Consider the following 26,552-nt stretch of genomic DNA (forward strand, 5'->3'; position numbering starts at 1 on the left):
TATTGTCCAATGTCCAATATTATTTCAGGACGGGCCAGTCAGAATGGGATCTCAGTCCTTGCGGCTCAGGCTTCCCTTGCATGAAACCTCAAGCAGATCTGAGATAAACAGGATCAGGACCTGTCAAGGTTCCTCCCCCACTCTGAACTCTAGGGTACAGATGTGGGGACCTGCATGAAAAAACGTCCTAAGCTTATCTTTACCAGCTTAGGTCAAAACTTCCCCAAGGTACAAAATATTCCCCCCGTTGTCCTTGGACTGGCCGCTACCACCACCAAACTAATACTGGTTACTGGGGAAGAGCTGTTTGGACGCGTCTTTCCCCCCAAAATACTTCCCAAAACCCTGCACCCCACTTCCTGGACAAGGTTTGGTAAAAAGCCTCACCAATTTGCCTAGATGACTACAGACCCAGACCCTTGGATCTTAAGAACAATGAACAATCCTCCCAACACTTGCACCCCCCCTTTCCTGGGAAATGTTGGATAAAAAGCCTCACCAATTTGCATAGGTGACCACAGACCCAAACCCTTGGATCTGAGAACAATGAAAAAGCATTCAGTTTTTTTACAAGAAGACTTTTAATAAAAAATAGAAGTAAATAGAAATAAAGAAATCCCCCCTGTAAAATCAGGATGGTAGATATCTTACAGGGTAATTAGATTCAAAAACATAGAGAACCCCTCTAGGCAAAACCTTAAGTTACAAAAAAGATACACAGACAGAAATAGTTATTCTATTCAGCACAATTCTTTTCTCAGCCATTTAAAGAAATCATAATCTAACACGTACCTAGCTAGATTACTTACTAAAAGTTCTAAGACTCCATTCCTGGTCTATCCCCGGTAAAGACCAGCATACAGACAGACACAGACCCTTTGTTTCTCTCCCTCCTCCCAGCTTTTGAAAGTATCTTGTCTCCTCATTGGTCATTTTGGTCAGGTGCCAGCGAGGTTACCTTTAGCTTCTTAACCCTTTACAGGTGAGAGGAGCTTTCCCCTGGCCAGGAGGGATTTCAAAGGGGTTTACCCTTCCCTTTATATTTATGACAGGACCCAATGGTGTTTTATAGTTTTCTAGCTTCCACTTGACCACACAGTCCTGGGTAAACAACAGGCTTTTGATGTAACCTTCTGTTTTCTAAACACCACCAGTAATTAATTTATCCATTAGGCAGTTTATCAAAGACATACAGACAATGACATTATTTCACCCAAAATTCATCTAAATATTAATATTCCCTTTCGATCTCTGAATCATTAGCTATAGTGACAGACAAGAACTATCTAAGATGCACACAATTAGTATCATTTCTAACAATATAGGTTTGCATTTCAAAGTTCTAGCCTACCTAGCCATAGAATAGCCCTAATTATCATTTCTAAAATGTCTTTAAAGGTCAGCTTTGGGTTAGTTAGCCTGCAAGCTGTTTAACCCTTTCTGGCCATGAATTATCTTTTGTATAAGATTCGTTGCAATTATATAACAGTGGTAGCAATAATGATTTGCATGGTTATATTTTAATTAGACAATGTCACACTTATGATTTAGGGTCTGTCAGTAATTTATGTTTTACGGAAGAAATTAAAGTGTTTTTAAAAGATCCACACTGAAGCTGAATTCAGAAGAGACTGAGACCAGGACTGATCTACACACAGTTTATGTACTGCTATATCAATTTAGAACAAACAAATTAAAAGTGGCAAAACCCCTAATATGGGCAGTTATATGGGTACAAGCCCTTGGAGTATTCAGCCAAAAGGCTTGAGATAGCTCCTACATAAAAGGAACAAATGGCACAGAGCAAAAGTTAAACATTGTACTTATCCCAAGGAAATGGAAATCACTGGGGCTTTGGGTTTACCAGTCTGGGGAGACAGTAAAGCAGAGAAAAACATCCAAATGGAGAACAGTCATGTGGCGTTCCTCCCAAACAGTATTCCTAATCAAAATTTGCTTTGCGCTAATATTAATGAAACCTCACAGCCATATTTTTCCCCTCTCTGTAACTTATCTAAGACTATCTTATTTAGTTAGCCTAACTAGTTACATCAACCAAACTGTTCCTTTTAATTCCACTTTTTTTTTTGTTAAGATTACTGTTTTATGGATAATTTCATGCAGATGTACCCAAAGGATAAAGCCTCATAATTCTAAGGAAAGGTGCTGAAGAGTAAAGAATGTCTGGAGCCTGTGCCACCTGCACTCTCAGTCATGGGCAAAAGTACCCTATCCCAGTGATTTGTGTTACCACCAGAATGTGACAGGTTTCAGAGTAACAGCCGTGTTAGTCTGTATTCGCAAAAAGAAAAGGAGTACTTGTGGCACCTTAGAGACTAACCAATTTATTTGAGCATGAGCTTTCGTGAGCAGCTCACGAAAGCTCATGCTCAAATAAATTGGTTAGTCTCTAAGGTGCCACAAGTACTCCTTTTCTTTTCACCAGAATGTGGTAGGCAAACAAGGACAAAATCTGAAAGACCAAGGACAAGACAAGTGGAGGAGGGTACTGGTCATATCTGTGTAAAAATGCAATACTGTGGATCAGTGCAGTTAGCCCTTAGAAAAAGCCTCATGGCATTACCTGGAATCCCTAATTTTTTCTCCTCGCTCCCCCCCCCACCCCTTTTTTTCTTAGGAATTGGTACACTTCAACATTGTGATACAAACACAGGTAAAGCTGTTATACCCTAAAGCAGTGGTTCTGAACCTTTTTTTACCCAGTGACCCATAAACTTAAACAGACAAACCAGCGGACCCCAACCAGTGGTGATGTGGGGTGGGGGGCACATGACCTCACATATTTCTGCCTTCCATTTGGCCCTGCTCCATGAAATGCTGATGTAGCAGAGCAGAGGTACGTCTCCTTGGCTAGCTGCTACCAGCTTGTGGAGTCAATGGCAGTGAGGCAAACCCTTCTGATGGCAAGGGGAGAAAGAACTCTTCTGCAGTGATGCTACAATTTTTGGTTGAGCCCCGCAACCCAGAGAGGCTGGGTGACCCACTAACGTGAGAGGGGGTGGAGGCTCCCTTCCCAACCCCCGCCTCCCAGGGCTGAACCCTGAGCTCTGCCACGCAGAGTTGAAGCTTTGAAACCTTCTCGGAGACCCCCAGGTGGCTGTGAACCCCTGATTGAGAACCAGTGCCCTAAAGTACAATATAAAGTCAGTTTGTACAATTTCCTGAAATTTGTAGCATGGTTTGGAAATATAGAAGGTTATGATAATTATATATTTACTAGTAGTAGTATCAGGTAAGAACTTGTTTTAAGAAGCTGTTGCTGTTAAAATGTTGGGATTATATTCAGTACTTGAAGATTAAAGAATTTACAGAGGTGAAAGACTCATTACTACTAGCAGCAGCATTCTGAGCTTGCATCTCACTACTTCATTACCGTTAGCCTGTCTATGGTATTTAGGCACAGCCATCTCAAATTGAAAAACATGTTTACACGATGGTTCAAGCCAACTACTTTCTGGTTCCACTAACTGCATAAACATGCAATAAGTTTAATACTTTTAGGAGCAACAGAACAAGTGTCTTCAAAACCTGGGAGCACAATTTTGAACAAAAGATTTCACTGCGTTAAAACAAGGATTTCTGAGTTGGGGAAAATTACATCTTTACTTGCAGAAGTTAAGAGCTAATAAAACTTCTAAATCATTCTTCCCCCAACTACCTCCACTCTCCCCCACAATAGTCTTCCCCTTTAACTCAGCAATTTTCATTACTTGTCATTAATTGTATTGTACACAAGTTTAACCGACACTTATTAGCCAGAGGCAGGTGTAAGAGAAGAAGCCCTCCTTCTCTCCCCCTCCACGCAATCCTGTAAGGTCTCACTTAGGTAAGAAGCCAGGCACATCTCATCCCAACCCACTAAATAGGGCAGGGTAAAGCTTCCTACTTTCACACACAAACCTAGAAGCATCATCATTAGGGGAAGAATCCTACCTTTGCTGCTGCCCTTTGAATTCTGGGCAGGAACAATGAATTTGACCAGTTTCCTGTTAAATTCTCTCTGCTGTAGAAGCAGAATGAGAGAATTTGAGAGAGAAGATAAATGCCACTGTACATTGGCTGTGGGCAATTACAGTTTTTAGAGTTATACACAAAAGCATAATCCTGTAAAATTAAACTAAAAAACCAAAAAAGTTAAACACTGAAATTCTGTTTACCCCCGCCCCCCCACTGACCCTTCTAATAGAAAAAACTGCACACTGTGTGGCCAACTCCTTGGAAGGGAGCAGTTTGTATCTCAGGGCTGTTTCAGGCTGGCCTCAGACAAAGAAAGCTAACACTGCTATACTGTCGACATTTTCAAGGGGTTTGTTTCCAGCAGCCATGAGGGCTAGATTTTTTTTTTTTTAAATGTATTCAAGTTTTGATTTGGAAGCACAATTCTGCAGCAAACCATAGATTCCATGGGAGAATTCCTGTTGCATGGCAATAGGAAGAAAAGATGCTGAATCTGAACGTATCTCCTTGAGTGGAGAACAGCCTAGAACATGTCTGAACAGCAGTGAGTGGAAAGCCTAAACAGAAGAGCTCTCTCAAGATATACCAGTAACATTATCTGGAGAATGTTCATATGAATGAATGCACAAAAAGTGATGCTATGAAAAAAAAAACCTGGAGGCCAATGTGAAGAAAGCTAGAGGTTGCTGGGACAAAGCAGATTCAAGATATCAAGCAGCCGCAGACTAAAAAAGGAAGCGCCTGAAAAAGAATGAAAGTTGGCACAGGAACAAATCTATGGATTTACAAGGGAGAATAAAAAGGTATTAAAATACGCTGAGACTCAGAGTGAAAGTGAAGTTCTGATGGCAAAGACAAGAGGAAAATAAAACTGCTGTGGGAGAAACTCTAGATGTGCACTGACAATTCAAAAAGAAAAACACAGAGTCAGGAAGACAAATCTGTCTCTTGCTTTCCACTGCAGGTCATTCAAAGACAAGAAAAAAAATGAGGTTTTTTTTCTGGAGGAAACAGATGCACAAAAATACAAACTTCTTTGGTCACCTTGTATGTAAATTACTATGATCTGGAGGCATTTTAGTAATGTTTCAAAAGTAGTCCTTAAAACCACTGGGAATAAGTGGACCGGAAGCCTCTAGAATGTGACCACAGCAAGACCAACAACCAGTGAAGGTAGTCTGTAGGACTGTAATACTTAGAACAATCTCACCATGAAAACAAAATAATAGGAGTGTATTAGCCCCAGTTGGATTTGTAAAGTAGTAGGGAAGGAGCTCACTGTGTGTCACTTTAAAGCTCCATTCATCTTTTCTGATAGAAGTGGACATAAAGGAGCCAGTGCAATCCCGTTTACCCACTTGATTTTATGATACATACTCTCTCAAATCCTACCACCAGGAAATGTCTGGGTAAGGCAGAAATCGCTTCTCTTTGTACAAGTACAGATGAACAGAAAGGGGAGGGAAGCCTCAGTTCAAGCTGCCTTTCCTCTAGAGATCTGCTCAAGACTTTTTTGCCACCACTAACCACTGGAGGATAGAAGGAAACAAAATTAGGAAATGAAAGAAAGTGAAATCTTACACAAGATTTGAAGTTCACCTCAAAACCTATTATTACAGATATACACAAAGAGCTCATTTTTGATTACAGGTGTCAGACCATCCCTTCTACTTAAAATGGACAATACCACTGGAAGCGATAACTATAACCAGAGTAGGAGGACTTGTGGCACCTTAGAGACTAACAAATTTATTTGAGCATAAGCTTTCATGAGCTACAGCTCACTTCATCGGATTGTTAGTCTCTAAGGTGCCACAAGTCCTCCTTTTCTTTTTGCAGATACGGACTAACACGACTGCTACTCTGAAACCTATAACCAGACTGAATTTTTAAAATGCATCTACTGTATGCCTTTTACGGAACATTTTCTTAGGCAGATTAGGAATAAAATGGTTTAAAATAGCCTTCAACAAAACACATTTAGAAATATAACATTCCATCAACCAGCGTACGTAGCTGTCCCTTGTATCACTGCATATTCCAGCACATCTACATTAATGAAGAGAATCCAAGCACTTTTTTGAGACAAGCATGTCTCTCCCCTCTTCCCCATAGCTGGGTAAACAAAGGATGCTTAAGTGATTTTCCCAGGTCACAAAATAAATTCATGGCAGAACCAAGAAAACAGGAGTTTTGACTCCCAGCTTTCTGATCTAGGGTAAAATTTTCAACAGCACCATAGTGATTTGGGCGCCTCAGTCCCATTTTCAAAAGTGACTTAGGGGTTTGACTTAATTGAAGCTTCGGTTCCTGAGTGCTTAAGTATTCAGGAGCTTTTGAATGTCTAATCTTTTGGCAACTTCCACGTTAAGCCTTAAGATACTTAGCTCATATGAAGAACACTATGTGATAGAAAAAACAGGGACGCAAGTAGTGTTCCCTAAGTTGTTGATTTCTTCACTCTAACCCCGAACAACTGAACTGTGCTCAGTTCTCACACAATAAAATTCAGCAAGGAGAGACCAAGCATGGAAAGTTTTTGCTCAGTAGGAGGAAGTTTAAAAAACTATGAACTGAAAATGGGAGGCTAGAATAGAAACCTCATACAATCTTAACCTTCTTCATTAGACAAAAATCTGTGCAATTTTTTAAAAAAAGCTCTACAGCCAAATTTATTGGGGATAGGAAAGAGGCTCAAAGATTGATATTTGGTAGTTTTTTCTCATTGAGGAAAAGGATATTTGTGTGCTCCAGTGAAACACTGACCTACAGAGAGATGTTTAAAGAAAGTGAGAGGAATCTACACTATTAATAGATCTTCCAGCCTCTGCTGGAGGTGGCAGCTTAGCATTTTAATCAGGATTGGCCAGATCTTCATCTGCAGGAGATGCAGAGTGGCCTGAAGTTCATCATGTGGATTTTTATATCAGAGCTTAAAAACTCAGGCTCTGTGTATGCACTGAAGAACTCACAATACATTTGACAACATCAGGTAGGGCTTTGTCCAGGTCATTCTGCCAAATCTCCGTCATCTCTGCTGATGTGTACTAAAATTTCAGGTTCCCTGCTGCCATGAAGAGGCTGATGAAATTCCATGGCATGCAAAGGACTGAAGTGTTCTATAAATGTAATAAATGCATATACTAGCTCATTGGGACAGCTGCCTCCCATGAAAGTAATTTAGCCTATTAACATGAATAGTAACTGCTGCTTAATAGAAGAACTATTAACATAAATGTAGCTGGTACCAAATAATTTGAGATTAACTAGATGCTAATTAGGTGTCAAATTCTAAGATGATTTTTTTAATAAACAGAAGGCCAAATAAAGTTCATGAGGTATGTTTTCCTTAAAGCTTCAGTCAAGGAAGGCAGGGTTCCACAGAGCTCTTCCCAAATACTTCCTGATTATGGTATATATGCATATTCTATTTGCGGAATTTTGCAAGCTAGTATAGCTTCCGAACAACGGAGACTGTAGCTGTAAACTCCTACTATTCACTTTCTAAAAGGTATTACTGAAAAAAATAGGAGGTCTTCAAACTAACAGTGGACCATATGCAGGAGTGCAAGTAGGGTGGTACGCTCTAGTACGCAGTACCGGCAAGAGATTTTTAGCAGGTACGGGATACTGGAAAGACTTGGGGAGGCTAGCCCCTCCCCTTCCCCAGGGGGAGGTGGAGCTGCACTCTGCTCCTTAAAGGAGAAGAACAGGGCTAAGGAGGGTATTCATTCTTTATATGGGTTTAACAGCACAATATATATGCTAACAAACTTAAACAAAGGCTTGGTTTAAGTTTGTTAGCATTTGTATTGTGCTGTTAAGTTGGTCAGGGATCCTCAAGAGGGGAGACGTGGGGGGACAGAAGGTGTTTAAACAGTGTTTTTGATTCCTGCTCCAGCCTCTGGATTATGAGCATATACTGTATGAGAGCATTCTAACCAAGGGACTGAGGGTTTTAAGGTAATCTGGAGCCTTCATATTTCCTTGATCCTTTGCAGATGGACTTGTGAGTTGGATATGGTACAAAGACTGTTCTAGCCTTATTCATTGCTGATTTCTCCCTTGCAATGGGCAAAGATCAGATGTCTGCTGACTTTCGCATAGGAGTCAGCAGCCTTTGATACCTGTGGTATAAGCAACATAGCCCTTTCTTGAGTGGTTCTGTTCTTTCCTCTCCGAATGTCAACGCCTGTTCCCATTGAACTCAATAGCAAAACTTCTTTTGATTTCAATGGGAACAGGATTTGGCCCCAAGAGATCAGAGAATGTGATTTTGATCAATTACTTATCTGTCCAGAGACAGTTCTCTGGAACGTTCTACCAGGCTGATTTTGATAGCCCCTCCTGTATGACCAGGCTGAGGAAAATAATAAAAACAATTTGGGCTGCAGTTCTATCCAGACGCACATGATACACACAGTTCTATGCCTCTTTTCCATCAAGCCCAGATGGCACAGCATCTTTGCTTTCTTAGTGCCAGGCGGAAAGCAATATTTAGGCTTCGTCTATACTGCCACTTTAAAGCACGGAAACTCTCTCACTCAGGGGTGTGAAAAAACACTCACCTGAGCGATGCAAGTTTCAGCGCTGTGAAGTGGCAGTATAGATAGTGCACCAATGCTGGTTGCTACTCCTCTCGCGGAGCTGGGTTTTTTACAGCGCTAGGAGAGCTCTCTCCCAGCACTGATGCCACAACTACACAGCCACGTTAAAGTGCTGCTGCAGGAGCCCTTTAACACTGGTAGTGAAGACATACCCTTAGATAAAGGTAAGCTGGCAGAAGCTTAGTTTGGACATAAGAGAGGCACGGATAGTGTGTTAAGAGAAAGTGGGTTGACTGTCTTTCCTATCCCTCTTTCATTTAAGAAGTTTTCAATTTGGGGTGCTGCTGGATCCTCAATGACACCTGGAAATACTGGTGGCACCAGGGGCCCAAAGCACCATTTTACAACTGCATCTGTTTAACAGATGCAGTTGTAAAATTTTAGACAGGAAAGGGGGTGTCGGAGTGGATGGGGAGAGTGTGGGGGCCCCGGGCTGGGGAGGAGTTGTATGGAGGGTCACGTGGGAAGGTCACATGTCACTCCCCCCCAAACCCCCGCCGCTTGTGTCCCTCCCATGAGTGCAGTACCAGCAAGAAACGATTTCTACTTGCACCACTGACCACATGGTAGAAGTTTTTCATGAATCACCTTCCCCCTATCGTTTAGGATTATACAGACCGTCTCCCTTCGCATAAAACTATGTTGCAACTCTGACTTTATATCACAAAGACATTTGGAAAATGTTTTTAGGTTGTCTTTAATACAATTAACATTTTATTTTCTCCTTTTTGAAAGTCAGTCACACTGGCCAAAGTTTCCACACTTGGTAGACAAAGTTAAGCACCTATTTTCCTAATTAGGTACCTTACAGAGTGACCTGATTTTTAGAGGTGCTGAAGTCAGTAGAATCTGTGAAAAAGGTTTTCAGGTCTCACACTAAATTGAGAGGCAATACAGATTATTGAAAACACTGAGGAATGATGGCAAACTGTTAGAATCTGATGAGAAAGCTCAATGAAAACCTGAAGAAGCACATCCTACAAACTAACTGAATCAAGGAAATATCCTGGGCTAAACAGCAGCTACAAAGCATTGACTACTTTCCAATTTGAAGTGCTTGTAAGCTGATAAAGGAATTGAGGCACTTAAAATCTAAGATTACAAGAGCACCTCCTGATAGTCTGAGGAACATGAACAGCAAATAATAAATTCCTAAATATGGCTAACAGTCTAGAACTGGAGGTAAAAGGAATCCAGCCAACAGCTTCTCCAGAGTCCATATCATGGCTTCACTTTCTCCCACATAGGAAGTGAAGGAAAGACATGAAACTGACTACTGCAGGTGGCAGAATGAATTCCCAAGAATACTCAAACAAGATGCCTGATAACACACATTTGTTCATTGATTAACGCAGTGACAGTCTGCCATTCAGGAAGAACAGAGAAGGGCAGCAGGTACTCTGGCATCAGACGCACCATTGGTTTCTGATCACTGGAGTCCTGGGGTTGTGGATTCTCTGGAACCAACATGTGAACTTGGACCCATCAGGGGAAAGATAAAATAACACTCCCTAAGTGAGCAGCAAAAGGACAGATAATGCCTTTGTGACTAAAAAGCTGTTCTTTTCAATACAGCTTGCTCCAGGATATCCCAGCACAGATGTTTCCCTCCTTGAAGAGGTTAGTAACCTTCCCACACCTTAAAACAATGATCCCTTCTGCCAGTTAAGTTGTTAGTTCATAGAAATGACCAATACCCAACACTGTAGCACATAAAAAAAAAATCTGATAGCCTGAAAAGATGTTTAAATCGTTTCTTAATATGATCATTCAGGATGGTTTTTCAAGACCCCTACTGTAACCACTTTACCAGTCCTTTTGCACAGCAGCTCACAGCAGAAGTGGCAGTAAACAGCATTACTAATAATTGCTTCTGCAGAAATTAGATTCTCATTTGTCATCATGGATTCTTGGCAGTCCCAGCACCTTCTATACATCTAACTGCTGTACACAGAACCTGCAGTGTACTACAAGAATCAAAGCTCTCTTTTTTGAAGTCTGTAAAACTTACTATATAAAAAAAAATACTGAAAGAATGTTATTTTGGTTCTAAAATCAAGCACCTGAAAGTTAGAAAATGCCAGATCTACAGTTGCCTATGCAACTTTAATTTGGCTCCCTTGTGCTTCCACCCTGTGCACTGAATTAGGCACAGTTCCTGTGGCCAAAGTAGTATGTGATGACATTATTAAAGATCATAAAGAATACACACAAGAGGATCAAATTAAGGTTACATGGGCAACCATAAATCTGATATTTCTCAACTTTTAGTTACTTGACTTCACATCCTAAACATTTTTAGTGTAGTTTTTTTGTATGCAACTTCCTAGGGATTTGCTTTTTGTTTTTTGTAAAAGGACAAACAAAAATTCTATTATGTATAACAACCTTCCCATAAGGCATCACCATGGGAATCTGCAGCAGACTTTTACCACTTGAAATGCCAGACTAAATACATTTGCTGGCCAGAGGAAAGGTGGATATACAAGGTGGGCTGGGTGGGGAGAAATGCAGGGAAAACTAGGCTAGTGGCACCATTATGGCTAGGTGGTGGGAGGGAGCAAGGCCCAGCTTGCCTCCTCTTCTCTTGGGAACTGGAGGAGCTCCTGCCCCATATGATGCCCCAAGAGGAAGTATGGACTGCTGGGACAGGGTTACAGGCAGTGTTCCCTCTAATTTTTTTCGTCCATGCGTGGAATGAATTTTGTTATGTGCAGCACCAATATCAAGGTAATGCTGAAATCTGGGAGTCATTGTGACTTCATTGGATTATGTGGGAAAGTCATGGGAAAATTTCCATATGAGGAAAGATTAGTATTTAGATTAGAGAGTTCATAGATAAGAAAGGATATAACAGAGTTGCATAAAATAATGATTGGGATAGAGAAGGTAAATTGGGAGCTCCTGTTTACCCTCACTTAATAAAACTGATAAAAGGAAACAAACATTTAACATCATGAATAATTGACTTGTGGAACACAGTGCCAATAGATATAACTGTACACAAGAGTTTATAAGCATTCATAAAAAGATTACATGTTTATATGAATAAGAATACCCTGTCACCTGAGCAAGCAATGCCCTACGGAGAGACCCTGCTGCTACCTATAGCAGGTGGGAGACAAATATAAACAAATACTTTCCTTTCTGCAGCTCCCTCCCTCTGCTCTTCTCAGGATTCTAGTGTCTTCTCTTCCCTGCTCCTGTCCTCAGAGCAACTACCGACCAGTCCTGCTCCTCCCTTTGCCCCGCTTCTAACTGCAGCTCCCTCCCCTTTGTCCGCATCTCCATCAGAACCCATGATGAGTGGCTGATTGCAACTCAGCTCACTGCCTGGTCTGAGACTAAACTAAGCACAGTTAACTGAGTGCAGATCAGTGCCCTAAGCCTAAATATCTAGCTCAATGCCTCTCTCAAGGAGAAAAGAAAATGACCTTTCTACAGCAGCCCCTTGTCTCTTAGGGGCAAGAAATACTCTCTTCCCCCAGCATCAGAAAGAGATCCCCAAGAGTGTGAATAGGTACCTTTTATAGGCCTGAAGGAACATGTGTGTGGGGAAGTGAGTGAGAGCGGATGTGTGGGTTTGATGAAGCAGTGAAGAAAAAGGAGAAGATACACCAAAATATACAGTCAACTGAAGGGGAAAAAGGAGTGAAGGAAAAGGGAAGGAAGTACAAACACAAACAATACATAATACATTACAATAATATTTAAATAAAGCTATTTTATTAATACTGGTTTATTGCTTTGGATTCTCATTAACAAAAGGTTTCATACCCCATTAGCTTCCTGAACCTCCTCCTTCTGGGGCCATCAGATAGGTTTATACATTTGAATTAATTTAGCCACACTAACTATTTTGAAGCAGGTAAATATCATCAGTTCCTTTCTACAAAGAGATAAATTGTACTAATACTATTCTTTCTCTAACAGTAGCTTTATGACAAGCTAGTCTGGTCCCCAAGTACATAGGGTAAGAGCACAGAGGTAAGGTAATTTTTCTCAATGAAAGAAAATGTATTTTTTTAAATGTGTTAGCTATTTTTAAAAGTTATTTTACATTTCAACTGACTTGTACTAAAGTAAGAAAAATAATGTGTCATTTCCTATAGTCCAGTTGTGGAAGCAGCAGCAGTTTTCAAAGCTGATGAATAATGTAAGCTCCAAGATCAGATCTTACTATAAACTGCAATATTTAATAAATTGTGTACAGTGCTGCTGAAGGAGCCCTCTCCCCCACACCCTCCCGAGCCCTGCACACCTCCATCACCCCCCCCCACTTCACCCACCCACCCTACACATCCTCCACGCTCACCTGTGTGAGCGCCTCACGGCTCATGCGTGGCCCTTCATGGCCTCCTGTGCGGCCACACAGGTGCACACCTTAGAGGAACTACAGGGTACAGGTGCCTGGCTTGACTCTCCCTCCCACCCCACTGGAGGTTGGGGAGCTCCTGTCCTACGTCAGGCCCACGGGAAGGTGGAATACTGGAGTCACATGCCAGGTCAGGATGAGAGAAGGGGTTGTTAGTGGAATCCCAGACTGGCTCCCCTCAATTCCCAGCTACAGGTATTCTGGCATCTTCCAGACATTCCCAGCACAATGTCTGCTGGTGCTTTGGGCAGTGTTATGGACCTGGCCTTGGAAATCTTTATGCATGTTTGTTGTTGGGGCAGATTGCCAAAATTTTCCTGAGGAACACAAGTGAAAGACGGTAATGATGATTTTTAAACACTTTGAACCTGTCTACATGGGAATTTCTTCCAGTTATAAACCTCTATAACAGTTTATAGTAGTTTAATGATAAGGCTATAGTTAGTTATACTGGTATAACTCCATGTGTGGACACACTTACTCAGGAATAAGAACAGCTTTTTTCCATTTAGCTTACCCTACTTCCAAAGTGACGTAAGTAAATTACATCCTCCACTGCTATAATTAAAACTCCTTTAGTTTTACTGTTAGCTTCCTATGTAAATACTCTTATTCTAGTAAGAAACTTTCCCATGTAGACAAGCCTCATATAACTTTCTTAATCCAAATGCCTTAGAAAAATATTAAGTGTTCGAATGAATTTATAACAAATGCTAAGATTCAGCAAAGCGTTCAACAACCAATTATCTCTGCCCTGGCAAGCATGCACTGGGCAGCTGGAGGATCATGCAAATGGTACACACTAATAGAATTCCTCTGTTGAACACTACAGGAGAAAATATATGGGATTTAACAACCTAAAGGACATGTAAAGGGCAGCCTAGCACAGAAAAGGATGGCAAAGCCTTGTTCATGCCTTAAGTGATGTCTAACAGCACAGGAAGGATTCTGATTCAAATTAATCCAAATGGAATTTCATGGGACAAATAAGGCACTTCTATAGTTCGAAGGGTTCGTCCTTACTGAATATAAAGGTTTGCTGCAAATAATGGAGATGTTAATGCCTCTCAAAGAAAAAGTCACAGAAACCCTTTTAATAGAAAGCGTTAAACAACTGAAATTAGGGGGTCACTACCAGCTCTTCCCAAATCATATATATCCTAAGGTCAAGTCTCCATATAGTACCAAACTAGCTATACCAGTGCAATCCCTAGGGTGGACAAAATTATACCAGTATCAAGGTGCCTTATGCCAGTATCACTTACAAGAATAAGGGTGTGGCTACACTTGCAGATGTAGAGTGCTTTGAGTTAAACTCACTTTTGGAGAGCGCACTAGGGAAAGCACTGCAGTCTGTCCACATTGACAGCTTCAAGAGCACTGGCGTGGCCACATTTGCAGCACTTGCAGCGGCATTGGGAGTGGTGCGTTATGGCCAGCTATCCCACAGAGCACCTCTTCCCATTCTGGTGCTGTGGCTTGTGGAAAGGGGGCAGGGGTCGCGGGGCATTCTGGCTCCTGTCCCAAGGCCCCGTGATGCATCGGTTCGCATCTCAGCAATCCCTGTGGTTCCATCCACATTTGGCGCCATCTTTCAACTTTTTTTTGTACTCCGGGCGCTGTCTTCCCTTTCGGTCTTCGGGACTAGAGCCCGAACTGCTGAGGAGTATGCTGACGAGTCTCACCAGCACGTCACGTTTGGCAGTCGAGTTATTCCTTATGATCCAAAGTAACAGCGAGGGTTCCCACGATGATATCTACTCAAGTAACGCATATGACACAAGTTTGCTTGTGGCATTCACGGACATGCTCACCACCATGGAACGCCACTTTTGGGCTTGGGAAACAAACACTGAGTGGTGGGATCACATCATCACGCAAGTCTGGGATGTTGAGCAGTGGCTGCAGAACTTTTGAATGAGAAAGGCCACTTTCATGGGACTGTGTAAGGAGCTCGCCCCTAACCTGCGGCGCAAGATTGAGAGCTGCCCTGATGGTGGAGAAGCGGGTGGCTATTGCAATCTGGAAGCTGGAAACTCCGGACACCTACTGATCGGTCGCTAACCAGTTTGGAGTGGGAAAGTCAACCGTTGGAATTGTGTTGATGTAAGTTTGCAGGGTCATTAATCGCATCCTGCTCAGAAGGACCGTGACTCTGGGTAACGTGCATGACACTGTGGATGGCTTTGCACAAATGGGTTTCCCTAACTGCGGAGGGGCGACAGATGGCACACACATTCCAATTCTGGCACCAGCCCACCTAGCCTCTGAGTACATTAATCAGAAGGGGTATTTCTCTATGGTTCTCCAGGCGCTTGTGGATCACCGTGGGCATTTCAGTGACATTAACACAGGCTGGTCTGGAAAGTTGCATAACACATGCATCTTTCAGAACACTGGCCTCTTCAGGAAGCTGCAAGCCGGGACTTTTTTCCCCAGACCAAAAGATCACCATAGGGGAAGTCGAAATGCCCACTGTGATCGTTGGAGACCCCGCTTACCCTTTAATGCCATGGCTCATGAAACCCTACACAGGGAGCCTTGACAGCAGCAAGGAGCAGTTCAACAACAGGCTGAGCCGGTGCAGAATGACTGTGGAGTGTGCTTTTGGCCGTTTGAAAGGTTGCTGATGCTCTTTGAATGGGACGCTGGACCTGGCTGGTGACAACATCCCCGTGGTTATATGCGGGGGTTGAGTGTAGTCGGTAAGGGTCGTAGTTTTCAGGGCTGGGTGGTGAAGCTACAGGTGTTGGAGGCAGCTGGTGGCGGTAAGAACCTGGATGTTGAGGAAAGTGGGTTGGAGGTGACATGGGGGCACAAGGGAAAGAGTTTGGGACAAGGGTTGCAGGGGGGAAGGGCAGTAGAGTTCTGCCTGCATGGCTATGAGCGCCAGGATAGAGTCTGCTTAGCGCTCCATTATGCTTATCAGCCAATCCGTGCTTTGCTGCCGGAACACCACACTTTTGTGCTGGCGCTCCTCATTCTGCTGGCGGATCCTCCTTTCACTGTCCCACCACTCCTGCACTTTTCGATTTTCATTACTTGAATGTTACATTACTTAATGCAACAGGTCTTCCTTGCTTCTACGTGGCCTCTTTCTGATTCTTTGGAGTCCTTCGGCTAGTGATAATACGGACGGCTGAGATCTCAAGGTTGCATCTGCAAAGGCAAAATGCAACACTTAACAGAGGTAACATTGTTCACACCAGGCAGAGCAATGATTTTCCCATACTTAAGGGCAAGCACAGTCTACACAAATAGCATAATTTGCCTGTCCCAAAGCGAGCGCACATAACCCATGGGAGCCTCAAAATGGTGAGTAAGCACAGGGTCAAACATGACTAATTGTTTCACTGCTGTACTGTCCTCTGGGTTTCTGTTCCTTGGGGAGAGCCAACAGTGGCAGGGGGCCCCTATACTGAACACTGTCCCCACATTTTCCACAGGAGTTCATCCTGGAAGATATCTCGCTGCTGAGGGTGAACTGGGAAGCAAGGGAGGGTCTTCTACTGCAATGTGGCTTCTGCCCTGGCCCATATGCAGCTTGCCTGGATACAACAATGGTCCCCTTGCCCCTCACGGTGCAGTGACACAGACAAGTTAGCCTTACTGGGACAAGTACCACAGTGGCTGTCCCGAGAAACCTGCACAAGCGCATTGCCCAAGTTCTGGATAAGACCTTTGAAGAGATCACTGAGGTCAATTACCGTGATGTGAGAGAGCACATCAACACCCTATTCCCATCTTGGCATGCATGCACACACCGCTAACCCTCCTCACCCCAAGAGCCCACACCGAATAACTTCCTTCACAAAATAAAAGCCACTTACTGGGAACCTCCTCTGGTGTTTGTCCTTCCCAAAGCCCCGGCCGCCGTGACTGGCTACCTTCCTCCTGGCCTGAGAACAGCTCCTGGCTGCATGTATCTAGGGATTCCGGGGTGTCTTCCTCCGGCTCAGCACCTTTGCTCCCGCTTTCCTCCTCTTCCTCCTGCCTTGTTGAACTGGGCTCTGAAGCGTCCACGATGGTACTCGGAGAGGAGGTGGGGTCGCCGCCAAGTATCACGGCCAGCTCTTTGTAGAAACGGCAGGTTGCAGGGGCAGCACCGGAGTGGCTGTTTGCCTCGCGGGCTTTGAAGTAGGCATTCCGCAGCTCCTTCACTTTAACCCTGCACTGCAGTGCATCCTGGATCCTGGCCCCTTTCCGTCATGTCCCTTGATATCTGCCCAAAGTTATCGTAATTCCTATGGGTGGAGCGCAGCTGAGACAGGACAGCTTCCTCCCCCCAAATGCTGATGAGGTCCAGCACCTCACCATTGCTCCATACTGGGGATCGCCTGACGCGTGGAGGCATGGTCACCTGGAAAGACTTGCTGAGAGGACTCCATGCCTGGCTGAGCGAACAGGAAGGGGATTTTCAAAATTCCCAGAGAATTTAAAGGGCAGGTCTGATGGTTGGTCACCTGAGGTCAGAGCAGTAGAGTTCAAAGTAATGACCAGAGTGGCTAGCACAGGCATTGTGGGACACTTCTGGAGGCCGATCAGAGCGCACTAACCGACCAGGGCATCCACACTGGTGCTGTGGCGCTCCAGCAGGGGCGCACAAAACGTTATTCCACTCACCGAGGTGGAGTACCAGGAGCACTCTAGCCACAGAGTCAGAGGGCTCTATGTGCCTTGCCAGTGTGGACGGGTCGTGTGAGCTAGTGCGCCCGGCGCTCCTTTAATGAGCTTTAACTCACAAGTGTAGCCAAGCCCTAAGTTGTACTGATCTAAGACTCCTTTCTACCAGCAATCACTGTGTCCACACCAGATTGTACTGCTTTAACTATATCACTTTACAAACAGCTATTAGTGATATATAGGTATCTTATAACAGCATACCATAACTGCTGTCATGGTAAGGACATCTCTCTCACCTGAGGACATACCAACTTGCCCCTGAAGGTTAAATGAGAAAACAGAGGTCCCCTTCTGTCTTTATTTCTTAGGGCATGTCTACACAAGTTATACCAGTTTAAGATATGGTGTGAATTTAAACCATTGTAGTTATAATGGTATTACTATGTGTAGTTAACTGCACCATAGTTCTTACCACATATACCAATATACTTTACTGTATAGACAAGTACGACGTTTAAGAGCTGCAGGACCTCAGCCCAGGAGAGGGATGGTTTCCCAGCAGGACTGAGCACTAGCCAGTACGTAATGGTGGCCAATTTGCCAAATACTTCCACTCTCTGGAAGTGGAACAAGAGAGATCTTGTGGCATAAGGAGCGCAAACAGCCTATCCCATTCATGCTGCACATAAGGAATGCCTTCCAAGTTCCTTTTTATAGAAAATAGCCACTGTCCTGAATCAGCTGAGAGACTGCATGATGCATCTGACCCCACCACAGAGTTAACCCAGGCTAACTCTGCACTGCAAACATGCACTACAAGAGACTAATCAATGAAGACAGATTATCTGATGGAAAAAAAAGGCAACGAAGTCTAATAGCTGACTGACAGAGCTGCCTACTCAGCAAAGGAGGAACAACCTAGTTTCTAGATTGTTGAAGCCCCCCTCCCCTCCAAAAAGGAAGTTGTACTTACTATATGACCTTACCATAAATACATCACAAGATATACATTTTGATTACTAAACTAATATCACACTATCAACATAGTAAAATGTCACTTATCTAATGGGAGACATCTCAGTACTGTATTTAAGGTAGTGTAGTGTGTTAAAATCCACTTTTCACTGTTATAAAAACAGTTTTCTTAATACTGACCTGCATGCTCTGCCACCAACAGATTCTCTCTGACAAAACATTTATTAAAGTAAAACTATATGTCAGTAATAACTTACAGATAAAACTCTAAAGGAAAGTTGCAGGTGGTAAAATATACATAGAGTTGAAAAGCAGGAAATTCAGAGCTAAGGTTTAACTTACTAGAATCTTATTGTATGATTATGGGGAAGATTCTATTTTCTGTGGTTACTAGCAAAATCAAATATGATAAAAATTTGAGTTTCTGATGTTCTCAGGGTATACAGGAAGACTGAGTATAGCTTGGCTATTTCAACGGAACTTCTAGATTTTAAGATGTAAAATTAACCTTAACACTGAGGAAAAAAATTAAGCAAATAAATTCAGCTACCTACAATATCCAGTAAGGATTTTTCCCTTAAATCCTTATGTGGAAGTGAGTGAACCTTAGATTTTTCTGGGATTCCCATTTTAAACTAATACTAACATGGCACCTGTGGGAAGGTGTATTCATCTCCTCTTTCTTGCAGGCTTTCAACGATCACAGGAGTGGAACTCCACTGTTGCAGGCCTTAGGAAACATGTAGAAATGGGGAGTTCTTCTTGGGAAGGATGAGGTCTACAGGGGGAGAATGGGGAAGCAATGAATGGGGAATGACCTTTGGTGTCAGCCAACTCCTCCCTGCATTAGGGCTAAATCTTTCCAGGGTGTCAACAACACTCGATTTAGACTCGATTTTCCTAATCTCATGTGGTTCCTAATGAACGCTGCAAGGGTCTCCACATGACTTTAAGGCGTGGAGGACAAGGCCCTGCTGAACTTCTCAGGACAGTAATTCTGAAGATTTGCAGGGGAGGTAAAATGTCTACCACCACTACCAGAATTCCTTTCTCCTCTGCCCTCAGATTCACCCCAATCAACCTCTCATGTAAACCACCTTTACAGTCTACAGGAAATGCACACTAGGAGTTATGCAGAAGGATATATCAAGATTAACAGAGGACTTTGTGGAGCAGCAGAGCAAAGTTCAAATCCAGAGAAACAACTACACAACCAACCCACAGCAGGGAGACTTTCTATTCCAGGTGCCCACAACACAAAACAGTGAAAATCTTGACACTATCAAACGGAAATCTTAAACCTGGGAAAAAGAGAAAGAGAACCATGCTACACCATAACCTACTACTGAATAAAGAACAGACAATAATGGCAAACTGAAAGAGGGAATCCCAACGTGAAGGCCTTATCTGATCATTATAACTTCCAGAATTACACCAAGCTCTGTGAAAAAGTTCTAGTTTGGGTGGAGTTTTAGTTTTGGTTTTCTCAGTCACACACACACACTTGGATTACACTTTTAATAGTTGTCTCACTAGCAAAATATTTTGAACTTGAGTTTCAGACCAGGGAAGCACTCCTTTCTGTCACATGAATAAGTCCAAAAAGTGTCATCGTAATCCATTCTCAAACTTGCAAGAGAGTTTTAGAAGAATTTTTTTAAACTTTGATGACTGTCACTCTTGAAAGTGAGACATGATTTACTGATAAATTTTAAGTTTACATTAAGGTTTTCTGGAAGTTCCATTCCCTTTCCTGAGTGACAAGCTTCCTTCCTGATCTGTTCACAGGTGGACATTTATATTTGCAAGGAAAGATACAATTTAAAATAAATAAATAAATAAAAATAAAGTAGGTCTCCAACAATCTTCTGATGTCTTAACTTAATGCCTTCAGGGTCTACAAGCCATTTTCATGTTACTGTTCTAAAAACCAAATCAACAATCTTTGACCTTGTGCAATAACTCATGCAGTTGAGTGGGGAACAGAAGTGAGTTTTTTTGCTAGAAATTGACACTTTTAGACCACTAACTCTGGCAATTACCTCTATTTTTAGTGTCAAGATTAAGAAAATTCTTTAAATGAATTGAACATTTGGCACAAAATACCTACTTTCACCTCAAACCTAGCCTATCTTTGAAGACAATATCAGTTTGTGGATTTTAGATAGAGTACCAAAATTCATTTTAAAATGGAAATTGAGTTGTAATCTTAATTGGATTAACAGTTGCCTACACGTACAACCTACACAGTGCAACATTAAACCGTTTGAGAATATTAATCAGTAGCAGAGATACAAATGGTAATACTTGAATATATGTAAGTTGTTAAATGAAGGACTTTAAAAAGGAAATGTTTTTCAGAGCAAAATTTACACTTGACATGCCTACTGGATATTAAGAACTGACCTTTGCTAACACCATATTAGGATTAATATGGCTTGATTACCTTTAACTTGTACCATGATATCTACATGAAATATTACAGGACTACAAAAGTCATCAACAATTTCTGGGGCTTTTGTTTAAGGACAAAATGCAATGTACCTTTTTTATAATACTATCTTGTCTTTTGCTATAATAAGGAGAAAGTCTGTAAATACTTTAGCTGATATAACCCCACAAGGGATAGTGCTTGGTACCTGTGCCAAAATATCAGCTATCTTGCCATTGCTCAGAGCTAGTATTAAGGCAGCATACATCCGAGCCTTCTTTTACCAACCCTTCCATATCAGCGCCAGTGTGCCCGTCAGTATCATTAAATATCTCCATAGTTCTCAGAATTAGTGCACTAGTATTTTAGACAGAAAGATGCAATTGCTAATTGCTTTTTTCACACCTTAAATTTCTTTTGGGGGGGGAAGGAGGGTTGTTGAATATCTTTGTTTATTGTTTGGTTTTAGCTTTCCTTTCATTGTTTGTTAAAAAGTGTCATTACAGTTAATTGTTTTATTTACCATCCTTTTGTGTGTGAAATGTGAAAGTAAACTGGTATAAGTAGCAGAAAGCATATTGAGAGCCAGTAGTATTCTCGGACTTGTGCAAGTAAAAACAAATGAGAAATTGAAGACAGAGGTTAAATTCCATTATTTAAAGATTCTCAGATCTGAATAGTGAAAGCCATTAGTAACAAGAGGAATTTTTAAAAAAATACAATTTTAATCTTGACAAATGTCCATTTAACATGAATTTACTGCAGTGTAAGGCATTAGACTGAAATACTTACAATTAAGGCATTCTGATAGACAACAGGATAAGTAACTGCAATGAAAGCAACCCGTAGTCTGTCTGTGATGTTCCCAACAAAGTAGTCTCCATGTTAGCATTAAATGAGTGCCATAAATCAATGTGAATCTTACAGGCCCAGAAAATCAAAGCTGAAACAAAATCCTTACACAGCAAGGACTGAAAACAAAACTATACTGAACATAAAATACATGTTCTGGTCTTGTATGTTCTGTACCCATGGTCCCCCTTCTGCATTAAAAGGAAACTAGGCATTATTTTCAGCCTAAAGAAAACTATTGCATATAGTAAAGAATGAGCTCAATGATTTTCATGGCAACACCTCATGTGGTAAAACCTCTTCACCCACTTTAAGTTTCATACCGACTACTATATGCTGTGGTCAGAATTAAGGTTTTAAGTAAAAAAAAAAAAAAAAAAAAGCACTTAGCGTAATTATCTATGAATTATGAATCTAATTCACTGCCTCGCCATTAGAATGAAAACACTTAAATATTTTAGCATATATCCCGCTCAACAGCAAAGGAGAGTTGCTTCCAAGTGAAGTTTTACATAGAAAGTCTTAAAGATTTGTCTATAACTCATCTCACTGCCAGTTAACTTGAGGTAGATTAACACATCTGTGAAGGCTCATACGGAAACTTCCTAATTCTTTACTATAAACCAAGCCCTAATCAGAGTGCATCTGGATGTGCACAAGTTTGTCAACAATCCAAGACTTAACCTGGGACTGGCACAGTAACATGACCAATGCTAGTATCCTAAAGGACACCACTGAATTTTAAGTTAAAGGCAACAAAGTTTAACAAGGGATAGAAGTTTCATGGTGCTGACCATCTATGCAATACTTGTTTTATATTTAGGGATAAAGAAGTATATGATATGGTGTATACAAGTGAAAATCTTCCCTCAAGTGTTTTCTGGAAGATACACTTTTATGAATGTATCTATTCCTCCACAGTCCTTACACTCCTTTCCTCCAACATCCACCCAACATGAACAATGCCTACTAATAGAATTTAAGCAGGGGGTAGTCAGGCTGTTTATTAACACACAACCTTAATTTCAACCAACTAATTAGTATGAAATTACAATGAAATATATTCCAAAAGGCTAAAAGCAACTAAAAGTATTTGTCTCTTCAGATAAAATCAACTATTCTTACCAGTGTATTTGTTCATTCAAATTTTGTTAACCCAGAGTTTAAAAGAAGTCTAACAGCAAACTGCATTTTTGTGTGTTAGCTGGGAGATTAAATCCCAGGTAAAACAGGTTTGCAGATCAACAGAAGAGAAATATAAGAATATACTTCTAAGATTTGTTCAACCCCTGAAGATGTCTAACACTAATGTTACCATTCTCCTTTCCATAGAAAGACATGTTTTCAGGGAGACTACATAAGATGGTAGCGGTAACCATCTATTTGGAAAAAGAAATTATATGTATTTTAATTATTTCATGCGTCTAAAATGCAAATCAAGGCCAGGTGTGCTGTTTTGCAAGAGCTAAATTACTGTATCAATCAGTAATAAGTCACAGGAACACAGACACTTAGTTGATGGCTTACTGAGAGCTGTTTAGCAAGATGCATATGCAGCAATACAAATCAGTTTTACACTAGCCTTCCATGGAGGGCTCAAAGATGAATAAGCTTCATAGATCTTAGGTGGTACATAGTAAGAACTCCAACTATAGCCCCATTCAAGTGACAATAATACCAACTATACAAATAATGGAGCTATTTATTAAAATGGTCTTTAAGAGGAATGACATCTTTCTGACCTCTACAAAAGAAGGCAACTAAGGGTAGTGTGGCAGCGCTGTGACATGGGCAGCGTAGTTATGCTTTATCGCCAGGAGACTCTCCCCGGGCGATAAAAAAAATCCACCCCAAATAAGAGGTGGTACTGCTCCCGGCGATAAAGAGCTATCTATACCAGCGCTTTTCAGCGCTAAAACCTTTTGTTGCTCGGGGATGTTTTTTCACACCCCTGAACGACTAAAGTTTTAGCGCCGACAGTGGCAGTGTAGACACGGCTTAAGCAAGCATAACTAGTTAGCAGTGCTAGCAGCACAAAGACCCAACCTATTTCTTGCTACAGGCTGTGTAATCTTAGCACTACTCTGACACTATTAACCTATTTACATCACAAAGAACAGTTTTAAAAGACCACGTGATTCAGAAACACCGAACTATTCACTTTAAAGTTCTACAAGTAATTTACAGCTTATTGTGCTATCTTTTCAGAAGCATCTGCACACAAAATAAGAGTCATTTTATACTTCAAAATATTTACAGCAACCCCCTTTGAAAGGTATTCATAAATATAGGCACATATATTATGCCTTTTTACTAACCCTAACCACATCAGAGTAAAATACACTAGGTACTATAATTCATACACAATATCACCACCTGAAGAAATCACATGAACATAAGAAATTGTTCTTCTACTGGTAGTGCCAGTTTTGTCCAATTTCTTAACTACAGAAGCTTTTCTCCATTTGACAAGCATTAAGTAACATCAGTTAAACCATTTCTTGTGCAAACCAACAAACCTCTTTAAAGCTTTATAGTTTAAAGCTTACAAGGTGTTTTATAAAACCAATAGGTGTTAAGACAATGGTGCCCTATAATAAACAATAAAATGAAAAGCGCCCATATATTTGTATTTAATTAAGAACAAAGCAATCTGATCTTAAGACTGACATGTTAGTGTAATTCTGAAGAAACACAGTCATTCAAGAAAGATGACCATTTTAGCCCTGGTTTTCAAGTCAAACAACTACTGACATTTCAGCTAACAGTCATGTTGTGCAAAATAAATTTAAAAAATAAAATTCCACTCTGCTTAAAATCAAGAGAACATTGTAACTTGTCATCCTTACACCAGGCTTCCACAAGACACTGTCATCAACAAACCGAAAACAGCTTCACTGCTGAAACACCTACAACATCAATTTTTGAATGAGAAATATGCATAAAATGAGGAAGTTATAAGTCTCTTCAAATATGGTGCATCTCCCTTTCATTTCCATTTTGCAACCAAAACATCTAAGCCCTGAAGATATGAAATGTGAGAGAAGGCTGATAAAATGGGTTTCAATACTGGACAGTCACAGAAGAGGGGGAACTTCAGCTTCAATTTTCCATCAACGTGCTGATCAGGCTGATCCTCTGCATTTTGCCGAGTATAATTACACAACACAGATAAAAAAGGTGGGGGACTCGGACTGTCAGCTCCATACACCCTACCACACTGGTGAGCCAAAACAGCGGTGCCACGTTAACAGCTATCCCAACTTGGGTGTGATGCACGCCTTGAACATCGGTGTAACAGCAGTTGCATAATAAGCCTCTAACAGGCCAAGTTCTCCTCCTGCGTCGTTATTCCGAGCGGACGGTGGGCACCGCCAGGGATTCACACGGGAAGTGAGCATTACCTGAGACGGAGTACCACCGGCATTGCCACTAACGAGCTGGTTACTATGCAGCAAAGCACAGGAAGGCACCTGGCGCCCCAACGCGCAGATACCCCCACGGAGAGGCGGCTCTACAGAGGAGCCTGCCCCTGCCCAGCCGGCAGCCGCAGACCCGGGCTGGGGAAAGCGGCGGCGGCGGCTGCTGCCAGGCTGGGCGCAGGGGAGCTGGCGGAGCACGGTGGCCGGAGGAGATACCGGGCAGCTTCTCCCCTCCGCGCCCATGCTCCGAGAGGCGGGCGCCGCCGTGGAGTCGCCGCGGCCGCCGCCGCACGCAGCGGAGGGCGCGGGTGACACACGGGCACGGCGGCTCAGGTGGGCGCCGAGCGCAGCATCCCGCTGCCCGCGCGCAGGGGCCGGGCCGGGCCGCTCGCCGCCGCCCCCCCTCCGCGGAACTTACTTGCCGATCACCTCGCAGAGCTCGTACACGTCCTCGAACAGCACGTCGTCGTCGGCCATGGTCCAGGCAGGGGTGGGGGACCCGCCGGAGAGGCGGCCCGGGGGAGGGGGGCCCGCGGGCACGATCCCCTCCGCGCTCCCCGCCGGGCACCACCTTCAATCCCAGCCGCCGCCCGGGGGCTCCCGCGGCCGCGCCGGGAATGCCCGCTCCTCCTGCGGGCCGCGGCCGCCCCGCGCGGCTCACGCTGGCTTCGGGCTCCGCGACCCCGCCCGCCTCGCTCCCTCCCTCCCTCCGCCGGCCGCGGCCCCGGCTAGCAGGGCGGAGCGGGCACCATGCAGGGGCCGGTGTAGCGGCAGCGGGCAGCGCCGCCTCGTTCCTCGTGGTGCACGCGCCTGCGGGGGGGGGGGAGGCAAGCGCGACCCCGACCCGCACTCCGGCGGCAACGGCGGCGATAAGCGCTTTACCGGCGGGCGCGCGCGCACCACCACCGACACTTTCCCAGTCCGTCACGCAAGCGAGCAGGCGCGCGCCCCCCACTGAGCACGCACGCGGGCTCTTCGCGCTCACCCCCCCACCCCCCACTCTCGCCACAACCGCGCGCAGAGCCACGCCCACTACTCCGGGAGACAGGGATTGGCCCCTGTGCGCAGGCGCGCCGCGGGCCCACATAACGTCATGGGAAGTGAAGGGCCGGGCGGAGGCAGTAGGCTCCCATGTGAAGCTCGGGAGGGGCGGGGTCGTTCCCTGCCCGAGTTCCGAGGCGCGCGCTGCGTGTGGCCCATTGAGAAGCAGGGGGATGGGAGCCGCGGGGCTGGGCGGCTGCGCCCCGCTCCGCCCCAGGGCGAAGGCGGTTGTCGGAGGCCAGCGGCCG

General features: G+C 43.3%; 1 protein-coding gene across 15 annotated transcripts in view; it reads right to left on the reverse strand.

Moving 5' to 3' along the window:
• CASK (calcium/calmodulin dependent serine protein kinase) overlaps positions 1–26,271 on the reverse strand; it is a 425,127-nt gene extending 398,856 nt beyond the window's left edge. For 8 of the 15 annotated variants that reach the window (XM_073358793.1, XM_073358785.1, XM_073358766.1 and 5 more), the window contains exon 1: positions 25,682–26,270. In XM_073358793.1, coding sequence (XP_073214894.1) covers positions 25,682–25,740 — 59 coding nt within the window. In that variant the 5' untranslated portion in view covers positions 25,741–26,270. Of the gene's footprint in view, positions 1–25,245; positions 25,547–25,681 lie in introns of those variants that run through there. The other 7 variants (XM_073358808.1, XM_073358802.1, XM_073358774.1 and 4 more) reach the window with 4 other exon arrangements.
• Between the last annotated feature and the right edge of the window lie 281 nt (positions 26,272–26,552).

This window comes from Lepidochelys kempii, chromosome 1, assembly GCF_965140265.1.
Source record: "Lepidochelys kempii isolate rLepKem1 chromosome 1, rLepKem1.hap2, whole genome shotgun sequence".
Classification (NCBI taxonomy): domain Eukaryota; kingdom Metazoa; phylum Chordata; order Testudines; family Cheloniidae; genus Lepidochelys; species Lepidochelys kempii.